Source organism: Scyliorhinus torazame, chromosome 10, assembly GCF_047496885.1.
Source record: "Scyliorhinus torazame isolate Kashiwa2021f chromosome 10, sScyTor2.1, whole genome shotgun sequence".
Taxonomy (NCBI): Eukaryota; Metazoa; Chordata; class Chondrichthyes; order Carcharhiniformes; family Scyliorhinidae; genus Scyliorhinus; species Scyliorhinus torazame.
The window spans coordinates 257,727,554-257,741,668 of record NC_092716.1 but is presented as its reverse complement, the minus strand read 5'-3'; the positions used below and the strand labels follow the sequence as shown (position 1 = coordinate 257,741,668).

The following is a 14,115-nucleotide window of genomic DNA, read 5'->3' as shown; positions in this document are numbered from 1 at the left end:
TACAGCACAAAAGCCATTTGCTCCAACATGTGACGCACAGATTCCAGCAACCCAACCCAACACACAACCCAAAGATGTGCAGGGTAGGTGGATTGAATCATAGAATCTACAGTGCAGAAGGAAGCCATTCGGCCCATCGAGTCTGCACCAGCCCGAGGAAAGAGCACCCTACTTAAGCCCACGCCGCCACTCTTTCCCTATAACCCATTAACCCCACCTAACCTTTTTGGACACAAAGGGCAATTTATCATGGCCAATCCACCTAACCTGCACATCATTGGACTCCATATTTTCCTTTTGATAAAAAACATACCCAGTAAATGATTAATTACTTGAATAAACATTTGTGGTCAACAAATGACAACATCCTGAAACTGCAACAAGAGGATTTAACTTTAAGTCAATGACAGGGTTGGCACAAGCATGATTATAGGCAAAATGCAGTCAGTACCTATTTTAACTAAATAACCATTCAACTTTCTTTTAATTTGCCTCTGACAATTTCATAAATGGTTAAGAAAAGCCAGAAGGGCTTTTTTGTCAAACTATTAATTTGCAGTGTGAAACATGCAATTATTTAGAACATAAGAACATAAGAACTAGGAACAGGAGTAGGCCATCTGGCCCCTCGAGCCTGCTCCGCCATTTAATGAGATTGTGGCCGATCTTTGTGGACTCAGCTCCACTCTCCGGCCCGTACACCATATCCCCGAATCCCTTTATTCTTTAGAAAGGCATCTATCTTTTTCTTAAAAACGTTTTAAGAAGGAGCCTCAACTGCTTCACTAGGCAAGGAATTCCAGAGATTCACAACCCTTTGGGTGAAGAGGTTCCTCCTACACTCAGTCCTAAATCTACTTCCCCTTATTTTGAGGCTATGCCCCCTAGTTCCGCTTTCCCCGACCAGTGAAAACAACCTGCCCGCATCTATCCTATCTATTCCCTTCATAATTTTATATGTTTCAATAAGATCCCCCCGCATCCTTCTAAACTCCAATGAGTACAGTCCCAGTCTACTCAACCTCTCCTTGTAATCCAACCCCCTCAACTCTGGGATCAACCTAGTGAATCTCCTCTGCACTCCCTCCAGTGCCAATATGTCCTTTCTCAGGTAAGGAGACCAAAACTGAACACAATACTCCAGATGTGGCCTCACCAACACCTTATACAATTGCAGCATAACCTCCCTAGTCTTGAACTCCATCCCTCTAGCAATGAAAGACAAAATTCGATTAGCCTTCTTAATCACCTGTTGCACCTGCACACCAACTTTTTGCGACTTGTGCACCAGCACACCCAGGTCCCTCTGCACAGCAGCATGTTTTAACATCTTACCGTTTAAATAATAATCCATTCTGCTGTTATTCCTCCCAAAATGGATAGCCTCACACTTGGCAACATTGAATTCCATCTGCCAGACCCTAGCCCATTCACCTAACATATCCAAATCCTTCTGCAGACTTCCGGTATCCTCTGCACTTTTTGCTTTACCACTCATCTTAGTGTCGTCTGCAAACTTTGACACATTGCACTTGGTCCCCAACTCCAAATCGTCTATGTAAATTGTGAACAACTGCAGGCCCAACACTGATCCTTGAGGGACCCCACTAGTTACAGGTTGCCAACCAGTGAAACACCCATTTATCCCCACTCTCTGCTTTCTGTTAGTTAACCAATCCTCTACCTATGCTACCACTTTACCCTCAATGCCATGCATCTTTACTTTATGCAGCAACCTTGTGTGGCACCTTGTCAAAAGCTTTCTCGAAATCCAGATATACCACATCCATTGGCTCACTGTTATCTACTGCACTGGTAACATCCTCAAAAAATTCTACCAAATTAGTCAGACACGACCTACCCTTTGTGAACCCATGCTGCATCTGCCCAATGGGACAATTTCCCTCCAGGTGCCCCGCTATTTCCTCCTTAATGATAGATTCCAGCATTTTCCCTACAACCGAAGTTAAGCTTACCGGCCTATAATTACCCGCTTTCTGCCGACCTCCTTTTTTAAACAGTGGTGCCACATTTGCTACTTTCCAATCCTCTGGGACCACCCCAGAGTCTAGTGAATTTTGATAAATTATCACTAGTGCTTCTTTTAAGAAGTGAAAACATACCTTGATCGCATCTTCAATAAACACAGCAGCTTGCTGAATGTACAAGTCATCTGTCAATTTAAAAACATATAAGCTCACTTGCCAGACTGGAAATTGATCTGCATTTCACATTACTAATATTAACTTTTCTGAGTTGCAGAAATCTGGTAAACAATTTTGAAAAATGAACGAATGAATGACTGCACCCAAATACCTGGTCCCCTCACTTCCCCCTCCCCACCCAACCAAATACCTTGCACCCCCCCCCCCCCCCTCTCCCAACCCTCCCCTCCCCTCCCAACCAAATACCTTGCCTCCCCTCCCCTTCCCTCCCTCCATTCATTTATTCAATCCCAAATAACTAGTCCCCCCTCATTCCCTTCCCTCCCAAAAACCTTATCTCCCCCCTCACTCCCTCCAATCCCCCTCCCCTCGGTCCCTCCCTGCCAGTTGCTGGGTGTTAACCCTTTCCTCCCTGTACCTAGCTGGCTGCTACTGCTGCTGCTGCTGTTGCGGCTGCTGCTGCTCCGGGGCCCCGATGAATCCGACCTGCGACTCTCCTCCGCTGCCAGCTTCTGCCAGGAGGAGCTGCGGCGCCCGAGGAGCGGCTCAGTCTCCATGGCAGCTCCGTCAGTCCTGTTGGGGGGGGGGGGGGGGGGGGAGAGACACTGCCGGGAGGAGTTCAGTCACTCAACTCAAACTCAATTCAACTCAACTCACAACAAACTTTCCTTCATTCAGAAACTAATTGCACTTTCCCCCTGGCTCCGAGTTTACAAAAGGAAAACAAGCTGGCTAACTTTTCCCCAACAATCTCTCCCTCCTGCGCTTCCCTCCAATTTCCGGCACTAAGACTCGAGAAAAGTTAACGCCAAACTTCTCAGCTGCCAGCGCTTTAACCCCGGCGCCAGAGCGCATGCGTGTGGGCCGCGGGCACGCCGGGAGTTGTAGTTATTTGCTGAGGTGCCGCCCTGGCTCCACTAGGGGCCGCTCCGCGCGGCTGGACTACAACTCCCAGCGGGCCCGTGCGCCCCCAAGCGGCGGCCCAGGGCAGGTGCAACCTCCCTCATCTGGCTGCAGGTAAGTGCTCACCTGGGAAATGTTAATTAGCAGGACATTGCCAGCAGCCCCCACACCCGGTCAGCCAGACCTGTCCGCCTCTTTTAAAGGGGTCACAACAATTACATCCCAGAATTTACAAAGGAAACTTTAGCAAATCAAACCCAGTGTCTTAATTACTGATCAGCAGAGATCTCCGAATCCAGTTTAACGTCCCATTTGTTGGCCAGCCAAACTCAGCCATTGGATCACAACAGTGCAGAAGGAGGCCATTCAGCCTATCGAGTCTGTGCTGACCTTCCGAAACAACACTCTACTTGGGCTTACTCACACCCCGCCCTATCACCGTAACCCCCGCACATTGGTCATGGCCAATCCACCTAACTTGCACATTTTTAAATAGCAGGAAATGCTAGAAAAACTCAGCGGGTCTGGTAGCATTTCACTTTGAGACTGTACGTCTTTTAAAACCTGTTCTTGTTTTAGGCATTGTCAAGAGAGCCATTTGGTGACACCTTGGATGAAATTTGGGCTTAAAAATAATTCATAGTTGCAGTCAGGAGAGCTCTTGGACCCGATCAAACGGCCTTGTCGCGCCTGACTCAGGACGTGGCAAGGTCATTAAATCTCATGAGGTCTCTCGTGAGATTTGTGATGCTTGGGACGCCTTGCAGGGTCTAAATGAGATCTCGCAAGACGCCGTGAGACATCCCACCCTTACTGGGCAGGATCCAGATTTGCATATTTAAGTAATCAGTTAGCCTCACTTAAATAATAATGATAATAATCATCGTTTATTGTCACAAGTAGGCTTCAAATGAAGTTACTGTGAAAAGCCCTAGTCGTCACATTCCGGCGCCTGTTCAGGGAGGCTGGTATGGGAATTGAACCTGCGCTGCTGGCTTTGTTCTGCATTACAAGCCAGCTGTTCAGTCCACTGTGCTAAACCAGCCCCTGTCCACTGTGCTAATAGGTCTACACCGGACTCCGCCAAGGCCTGGGATTGAACACCCATGCCTGGGAGACTTCACCATGGTGCCGTTTAGCAGTGCTCTACACAAACGTGGACCAGGTACAACGGCACCTGGAGGGGCTCCCAGGCCATCGGAGGGCTCTGGTCAGGGTGATACCCTGGCACTCTCACTGTCACCCAGGCATTGCCAGTCTGGACCTTGACACAGTCACCCTACATTGCCAGGGTGTCCATTCAATGATCGGGACCAGGGTGCCTAGTTCTTATGAGGTGGGGGGGTCCCGAGGACCCCCGAACAAGTAAGTTGGGGCATTTTGGGGGGAAGGGTCCAGAGGCCACACTGGGGTGTTGAGAGATTTGGGCGCCATTTAAAAATGGCTGCGCTCATCAGTGCAGGAAATGACAAGAAGTGAGGTCTCGGCCGGGCGTTCATCGCAGAAGCCCAAAATAAAAGTCCTGTTTGATAGCAGGGTCGTCTTGGCACCCAAACACCCCATTAAACGTGCCAAAGAGGGGACTTTTTCCCCATTAAATTGCTGCTCTTTTCTCCCAAACCATGAGATTTAACATCTGTTCTCACAAAGAAAAAGAAGCTCCAAACACTAGAAAGTTAAATTAAAAATTGAATGTCCTGAAACTGCATAGGACAGCCATCAATTTTTGTAAATCCAGGTCATCATGTTGGGAACTGGAAGAGTTCTTCCTGTTTATTTCCTTGTTCCTGTTTCTTCTGTGATTTTATTATTTTGGTCTGTGGACTCATAATCAGGATGTGCCTTTAAGCAGAAGATTCACGGTTGAAGCAGCCGGCTTGTCAGGACGTGTTCCTAGGTTTGGTTGATAGCCAGACTCTTCAGCACCGAGAGGATCTTAGGACCCATGATTGGAAGGCGTTGGTTCGATTGGCTGATGGCAACCGGTGGGTTGGCCAAGGAGTGTTCTGCTTGACCACGGTCAGTGATTGGTTCCTGCGGGGTGCTGAGAGAACTGGGCCCAAGTGTTTCGATCTTGGAAGTGAAAGGAATGCTCTCTCCTGTTTGCTGAACTGAAGGAATTGTTTTATTATTCTGAAAGCAGTGAGTGTTTGGCACATCCTTTGCTGAGAATGTGAAATTGCTGAGTCTGCAGTGAAACGAGACAACCTTGCCGGAGGAAACCATCTCAAGCCTAGAGGGAAGAAGTATTAAAATTAAAGGGGAACTTCAGAAAGACACTAATCGGAAATCATCCCGGTGCAAAGATCTTTATCCTTTTTGTTTTATTAATATTTTCTTCACCTTTTTCCTCGGTGTTGACTGTCTGTGTAGAGAGAATGGGGGGAGTTAGGAAGGGAGTGTTGGGAAAGAGGTATTATAGTCAGTTACATTTTCTGTCTAATTACAATACTACACATTATAAAAGGTTACTTGTGATTAACTTACAAACCTGGTGTCTGCAGTTTATTGGGATCAACCAAGGACCTCGGGTATTTTAAATAAAATCTCATTTTGCCTGTGTTGCAACTCCAGGTTCAAGTGGGGCTGGAATTGATGCGCACTATCCCAGGTTGTCATTCCAGTACAAAAAACCTTGGGCTCAAAAATAAGTCAGAGTTGGGAGTCAGGGGAGTTCTTGTTTTCCAAACTAAGATTTTAAGACCTGTTCCCATAAAGAAAAAGAAACACCAAACGTTGGAAAGCTAAATTAAAAATGAAATATCCTGAAACTGCCCAGGACAGCCATCAGTACTTGTAAGAGGGCGGCACGATAGCACAGTGGTTAGCACTGTTGCTTCACAGCGCCAGGGTCCCAGGTTCGATTCCCGGCTTAGGTCACTGCCTGTGCGGAGTCTTCACGTTCTCCCTGTGTCAACGTGGATTTCCTCCGGGTGCTCCAGTTTCGTCCCACAAGTCCTGAAAGACGTGTTGTTAGGAAATTTGGGCATTATGGATTATCCCTCAGTGTACCCGAAAAGGCTCCGGAATGAGACGACGAGGGGCTTTTCACAGTAACTTCATTGCAATGTAATGTAAGCCTACTTGTGACACTAATAAAGATTATTATTATTAAAGGGTGAATCCAGGTCATTGTGTTGGGTATGAGAAGGGACCTGAACCCAAAGTGGACTGCTAATATTTTTTCTCTTGAAGATTGCTCAGGGCAATTGTGTATTTCCAACAGTTCCATATCTTCTTGCCTTTTAAGTAATACTTTTGTTGTTGATGAAAGACTCTCATTTATGCAAGTGCCTGCTTACATCTGTCACGAGGCTATGCCCGTTTATTTTTGAAAATATAATTTAAATTTTCAACTGACTGGAAAGGCTGCAATTTGAAAGGAGACAGAACAAACAACCTAAAAATGCAAGGCCATCTTCTAAGGTAAAGGTGAAAATGAACATGTCACCCCCAAGAGAGTGTGAAGAGAAAGACATTTTCTATTATTCAGAGATCCATCGAAACTCACCGTCTAAGGAAGAGACATTAAAATGCAAAGTGCTGGATATTGAAACAGTAGCTGCTGGACAGACCCACCCATAACCCCTTGGAAATACTCAACTAGTGAGATAACACAGGCCAGGCTACACCCACTGTCGTGAGATTGCTCGGCCGTTTCTCAGCAGAGGAAACAAACTGAAAACTGGGCTCTCTCTCCCCCTCCCTCTTTTGGAACAAGTGTATTACTTGTATTACCAAATGGGTATCAAGTGTATTACCAAATGGGGTGCTTCACAGCGCTAGGGTCCCAGGTTTGATTCTCGGCTTGGGTCACTGTGCAGAGTCCGCACGTTCTCCCCGTGTCTGCATGGGTTTCCTCCGGGTGCTCCGGTTTCCTCGCAGTCCAAAGATGTGTATGTTAGGTGGATTGGCCATGATAAATTGCCCTTAAGTGTCCAAAAAAGGTTGGGTGGGGTTACTGGGTTCCAGGGATAGGGTGGAGGCTTGGGCTTAAGTGGGGTGCTCAAAATTGCTTTTGTCGCATTCAACCTTTTTTTCATTAGTGTAAGACACGCTAAACCTTTATTTTCACAATGTACTCGGGGGGGGGGGGGGGGGGGGGGGAATGAAGCAGATCGGTTCAAACGAAAAGCAAACTCCTCTTAATTATTGGAGATGTGTTTATTCTTCTGAATGAGAAGTTGTGTTATTGCACCTAAACGTGTGAGATGAGTATTCAATTTAACAAAATCAGATTTAATGATTTCACCACCAAAACTCAATTTATTGCTGCTGCTTAAACAGTTTACATTGCAGTGTGCCTCAGATGACATTCTGTATAGGAATGGAACACTTACACAGCGGTGAATCTAAGCAATACTGCTGAATTTAAACATAATTATCTTTGGGTTTCCCATCCTGAGTGAGTAGCTGAGGCGTTAATCAGTTTCCCTTTTACACAATTTTCAACTGAAATATTACATCTGATTTTCACAGTGAAGATTGCTTGTTTATTGTTTGGTCCTTCAAACATAGAACATAGGGCACATCTTCCTATTTGTATTAAAGACTGAATCACAGAGTCATACAGCACAGATGGAGGCCATTCCGCCATTAGAAAGAGCTACCAATTAGCCCCAGTACCTTGATCTTTCCCTATAGCTCTGTAAACACTTCACCTTCAACTAGAGGTACACTTGTAAAGTTTCAAATGAAGAAAAACACTTTTTGGAGCCTGTAAATAAACAAATTAACAATTTCTGCTACATGGAAATACTGCTGTGATTTCCAGCCAATGGAGATTCAAATTATGGCATAATGATGTTTCTTGTAAATAACAAAACAAAGTCCTTCACACGCCGATTAAAATTCACCACCACAATCTCGTGACTCAGAGTGAGTTTTGCATCTTCCCAGGTTCAATCCATGACATGCTATTTTGAATACAGCAAGATTCCACAAATAACAACGTGGTGATGACCAGGTGATCTGCATTAAATGATGTTGGATGACGGATTGAGCCCTACCTAGCAACGACAACAGAAGCTTCCTGCTCTTCTTTGAAACAGTCTTATGATACTAGGTGTACTGGTGCCATAATTGATCTCCTTGTGCCTAGTTTAATGTGTTATCAATTTCAGATGGTAGTACTCTCCTCTCTGAATTAAAAGATTTGGGTTCAAATCCCACTCCAGGGATTGGGAGCACAAAATCCCAAATGATTTAGTACATTATTGAGGAAGCGTTTTGTCATTGGAGGAGGCCATTTAATACACCACGTTAGGCCCCAGCTGCCCTTTCAGATCAACCTAAAATATTCCATGACTCTATTTGGATGAAGAGCATGGGAGGGTTTCCTTGTATATTGGACCATCTTTATTTCTCAACCAACAGCTGGTCATTATCACATTCCCATTTATGAGAGCTTATTAACTGTTACTTTTCTTACTTTACAAAAGTGACTACATTGCAAATGTACAGCACGGACTATAAATTACCAGGGTTGTCCAGAGGTCAGAAAAGGTCAATACAAGGCCAATGTTTAACCCATCCGACAGCCAAAGTTTTATTGTTCATAGCAAACTTTACAAGTGGAACTCTATCTAAATGTTAACGGGGTTACCGGGAAAGAGATGGGCATTGGGGCTTACTGGCAGATCTTTCAGAGAGATGGCACAAGCATTCCCTTGTGTGAATGTTGATCGGGGTCCAATCTGCTCCACCAGCAGTCTGCATTTAGTATTTAGACTTGCAACACAAACAACAACTAATGGCTGGGAGGTTGTGAGGAAGGTCTGAGCATCTAAATCTGAACTAAATTCCAGCAAAGATTCAACATAATCAGGGCACCGACGGGTGAAAATTGTTGCTGGGTACATGCCAGGTGTTGTAGCTCCATTGAAACACTTGGAACAAGGCGGTATTAATTCTAGAACACAAGTTTTCAGCATTAACAGCTCTTCTACACTCTTGCCTGAATTAAGGTTTGTCATCTGGCTCAAAGACAATGGAGGAGTGAGAGATCCATCCAGTCTGAAAGTTACAGATTGTGGTTGGATGCATTTCTGCCACTGCCCATTATTCCCAGCACCTCACGGATGCCCAGTTTTGAGCTGCCATTTAATCTACTGCTTGTATCATGGTGCTTGGGCCACATGACACCATGAAGGGAAGCTTCAGTGCAAGAATGGGACTTGCTTGTACAAGGTCAATCCTAATAACACAGACAGGTGCATCTGCAACTGTGAGATAGCAGAGAACGAGGGCTAAACAGCTGGCTTATAATGCAGAACAAGGCCAGCAGCGCGGGTTTAATTCCCGTACCGGCCTCCCCGAACAGGCACCAGAATGTGGCGACTAGGGGCTTTTCACAGTAACTTCATTGAAGCCTACTTGTGACAATAAGCAATTATTATTATATTATTATTATAAGTAGGATAATCCACCATGTTGATTCTCTAAACTGCCACAAGGCCAGTCTAGCAACTATGACCCTCAAGACTTAGCCAGTTCAGTCAGTTGTGATATAACTAAACTTCTCTTGACATTTCTTCACTATTCTTGACTATGATACATTCATAATATCTGGGTTTGCTAGCATTTATTACCTATTCCCCAATTGCCTTGGAGAAGGTGGTGGTGAGCTAACTTCTTGAACCGCTGCAATCACATGGTGTAGGTACACCCACCGTGCTGATAGGGCTGGGAGCTTCAGGATTTTGACTGTGCCACTGGAATAGAGATACTTCCAAAGTGAGGATGGTGAGTGGCTTGGAGAACTTCCAGGTTGTGGTATTCCCATTCTCTTCTGCTCGTCCTTCTAGATCGTAGCGGTCATGAGTTTGGAAGGTGCTAAGAAACCTTGGTAAATTCCTGCCCTGCATCTTGTAGATGGCACACACCGCTATCATTGGGGGGTGGCGGTGAACGGATTGAATGTTTGTGGATAGGATGCCAATCAAGCGGCTACTTTGTCCTGGATGACATCATGTTTCTTGAGTGTCATTGGAGTTGCACTCATCCAGGCAAGTGGAAAATATTCAATCACAGTCCGGATTTGTACCTTGTAGTGGTTGTCAGGTTTTGGGGACTCTGGAGATGAGATGCTAGCCACAGGATTCCTAGCCTCTGACCTGCTTTAATAGACCCAATATTGTTAGCCTCTGAACTGCTCAACTAGCCGCAGTATGTTGTACAGTTCAGTTTCTGGTCAATGGCAACAACCAGGATGTTGATAGTGGGGGATTCAGCGATGGTAATGCAAATGTCATGGGGCGATGGTTAGATTCTCCCTTGTTGGAGATGGTAATTGCCTAGAACTTGTGTGGAGCAAATGTTACTTGCCACTTGTCAGGCCAAGCCTGGATATTGTTCAGGTGTTGTTGCATTTGGACATGGACTGCTTCAGTATTTGAGGAGTCGCAAATGATGCTGAACATTGTGAAATTAGCAAATATCCCCATTGATGAAGGTTGGGCATATGGAAACCCTGAGTAACACATGCAGTGATGCCTTGGAGCTGAAATGATTGACTCCAACAACCACAACCATCTTCCTTTATGCCAGGTATAACTCCAACCACCAGAAATTTCCCCTGATTTCCATTGACTATTTGCTGGGGCTCCTTGATGCCACCATCGGTCAAATGCAAACAAAATAGACTCAACAGGGCACCAGAGCGTGGCGACCCTCTGCGAGCTCTCTCCCACAGATCCTCTATTTATATGTCCAATGTTTTGTCATGTATGGAATGATCTGGACTGTACGCAGAACAATACTTTTCATTGTACCTCAGTACACATGACAATAAATCAAATCAACCAATGCTGCCTTGGTGTCAAGGCGGTTACTCTCACCTCACCTCTGGAATTCAGCTCTTTTGTCTCTATTGAGATCAGGAGCCAAACCCAAATCCATGAGCAGGTTATTGCTTAAGCAAGTGACACTTGATAGCACTGTTGATGACCCCTTCCATCACTTTACTGATGATTTGAGAGTAGACTGATTGGCTGGTTTGGATTTGCACTAGGTTGGATCTGCCCTGCTTTTTGTGTACAGAACGCACCTGGACAATTTTCCACATTGCTGGGTAGATGCCAGTGTTGTAGCTGTACTAAACAGTTTGGCTAGGGGCACGGCTAGTTCTGGAGCACAAGTCTTCAGCACTATTGCCGGAATACTGTCAGGGCCCACAGCCGTTGCAGTATCCCGTGCCTTCAGCCATTTCTTGTGAATCAAATTGGTTGAAGACTGGCATCTGTGATGCTGAGAACTCCAGAGGAGGCCGGCGAGATGGATCATCCACTTGGCACTGTTGGCTGAAGATTGTTGAAGATGTGCTGGGTTCCTCTATCATTGAGGAATGGAGGTATTTGTGAAGCCTTCTGCTCCAGTGAGTTGGTTAACTGTCCATCACCATTCACGACTGGACTGGACTGAAGGAGGACTAAAGAGCTGAAATCTCATCTGTTGGTTGTAAAATCACTTAGCTTTGTCACCTGCTGCTTATGTTGGTCGGCACACAACTAGCCCTGTGCTGTAGCTTCACCAGGTCGACTCCTCATTTTTAGATATGCTTAATGCTGCTCATGACATGCCTTCCACACTCTTCATTGGGCAACTGATGGACATTGATGCACTGATGCACCCAGAGTGTATTCTGTCCCCTTCTTACCCTCAGTGCTTCTTCAACATGCAATTCAACATGGAGGAACATTGATTCAGTACGAGCATGGAAAAAGGTGACATCAACAGCCATTGGTCCCTGAGGAGTCCCAGGCCAACATTGATGACTACGAGTGTCACATGCACTTGATTGTATGCCATTTTACCCTCACCTCTGATGTTATTTGTGCATGGACCCTTCAGAAAGTCTGTATATAAATTGAGAATGACGGTAGAGTTCTTGGGTAAGGCAATATAGATTGTGAAGTCTGATGGCAATGAAACCAATAACTTGAAAAGCAACATTATTCTACTGTACTCGTCACAGCACTGAACACAAATTAAATTGTATTTGGCAACAATCCTACCCCATTGATGATATCACTGGATTTACATTCTTTATAGTGTTTTTAGATTTAACCTTGGACAACTCTCATTTGCTGAATAGCTGTGAAGATAAGTCTTCGCCTTTCTATCTCTCCTTTTAATCTCTGCTTAAAACCCATCTCTTAAACCAGACATTTGTTGGCCTGTCCTATTGCCTCCTTTTTTAGTTTAGTGTGAATTTCTGTTTCAAACACTCCTGTAAAACACCTCGGCAGGTTTTACTGGGTTTAAGGTGCTGTTTATATATGTTACAGTTGTTGCAGTAACTGTCTTTGAAAATGATTATTGCTGCACAGTAAAGAAACTGATTTTCAACAGACCATCCGGTTTTTGTTGCTGTACAGTTTCAATGACAAGTTAATATAGTTCAAATCTGTCGGCACATAATGGTGTATATTCATTGCTGGCAGCTCTGCTCAACACTGAGGTAGTGGCATTCAATCAAGCTCGTTGCAAACACCATCAACACGATTTTCTTGGCTGCTTTCGAGCTTTGAGACCTTGAAGGGGGGAAAATTGAAATGAGATGTGAAGAACTTTCATAACTGATAGGTAAAGGCACTTTACATTTATAAAAATATAGCTTGAAATGCTCAAGAGACATGTCAGCTGGCAAGATTGCACATTTGTAATGAACCACAGCATATGGGGAAGCAAGGTGACAGGACAGAAGAATTTTCTTTAGGAATTATTAAGCAGTACACCAGAGATACATCTAGCCACCTTTTGAACAAGTGGTTAGCATGCCTATTATACTTGGGATGCAAGTGGTTAACACTTGAATAAATGGTTTGTGGTGAGGCTTGAGGATCAGATAATCTGCCAGACGTAAATACTAAATCAGTGCTATAACAAAGGCAAAAGAAAATATGAAAACATAGTTGCATTGCAAAGGTCATCCAAAGATCAGCAATAAATATTCATGGTCATATTTCTATTGTGGATAATGTACACTGAGACGGGTGGGGAGGCAGATGTCGTAGCCTTCGCCTCGTTGATCACCCGAAGGCGGACCCTGATGGGTTGGAGGGCAGCCTCTCCACCCTGTGCCCTGGTGTGGCGGGGGACCTGTTGGAATTCTTGACTCTTGAGAAGGTTACGTTTGAACTGAGGGGAAGGATGGAGGGGTTCTACAATTCATGGGCATTATTCATTATGCACTTTCAAGAACTGGATAACATCAAACATTAGTTGGGGCGGGTGGGTGGGAGGGTTGGGGCGATGGGTGTTAATGGTGGCCATGGGTGATTCCTGATTCCTTTTTGTCAGTTGTTTATATGAACATGTGGGCAAATGTTTTGGGTTTGGTGGGAGGATGGGATCGTTGTTATCGATATGGGGATTGACATAATTTGTTACTGATTATTGTTTATTGTTGGTGGGTGTAAATTTGGGAGAAAATGCGAAAAAGGAGGCGAATAAAGAAATATTTTTATTTAAAAACGTATACTGAGACAATAATAATGCAACGGTTACACTTGGATGGCAAGATTTGGGGTGAAACTTGTACAGAACAATGTTTTGAAATTTGAAGGAGTATGCTTTCAGCATTAAAGGTGAGCTGTGGGCCAAGGTGACAAAACACCAATTTCTTACACCACTGTGGCCTGCAATGTGCTATCTCCCCTTGCCACACAGACAGGATCGGGATATCATGTATGTTAGAAGCAAAATCTGGACCTCAGCACCCTGAGGTTCTGTAATGGCATCCTACGAACACCGAGTAATCTAAGCTCCATCAATTCACTGAGCTTTTCCTATACAGAATTCTTTCATTAGCTAATTTATAACTTTTTTTTCTCGCTACTTTTGCCTACAGTGCTGTTTTTATGGCATTTCATTTTGTAACAAGGTAAAGCTGAGAACATGTTATGTCGGAAAAAAGGGACATAGACACCAGAACAGGTCATTCAGCTCCTTGAGTGTGTTCTGCTATTCAATCGAGATCATAGCTGACCTGGATCTAACTCCACGTACTCGCCCTTGCCCCATATCCCTCAATATTTTTGATGAA

General features: G+C 44.7%; 2 protein-coding genes across 12 annotated transcripts in view; both read right to left on the bottom strand.

Moving 5' to 3' along the window:
• tpcn2 (two pore segment channel 2) overlaps positions 1 to 2,999 on the bottom strand; it is a 52,945-nt gene extending 49,946 nt beyond the window's left edge. For all 3 annotated transcript variants that reach the window (XM_072466732.1, XM_072466735.1, XM_072466734.1), the window contains exons 1-2: positions 2,584 to 2,999; positions 2,124 to 2,173 (exon numbers count right to left, since the gene is read on the bottom strand). In XM_072466732.1, coding sequence (XP_072322833.1) covers positions 2,124 to 2,173; positions 2,584 to 2,722 — 189 coding nt within the window. In that variant the 5' untranslated portion in view covers positions 2,723 to 2,999. The remainder of the gene's footprint in view (positions 1 to 2,123; positions 2,174 to 2,583) is intronic.
• A 4,307-nt stretch (positions 3,000 to 7,306) lies between these two features.
• Positions 7,307 to 14,115, bottom strand: part of LOC140384746 (glutamine-dependent NAD(+) synthetase-like) — a 65,527-nt gene continuing 58,718 nt past the window's right edge. For all 9 annotated transcript variants that reach the window (XM_072466723.1, XM_072466725.1, XM_072466724.1 and 6 more), the window contains one exon: positions 7,307 to 12,601. In XM_072466723.1, the coding sequence (XP_072322824.1) occupies positions 12,539 to 12,601 (63 nt within the window). In that variant the 3' untranslated portion in view covers positions 7,307 to 12,538. The remainder of the gene's footprint in view (positions 12,602 to 14,115) is intronic.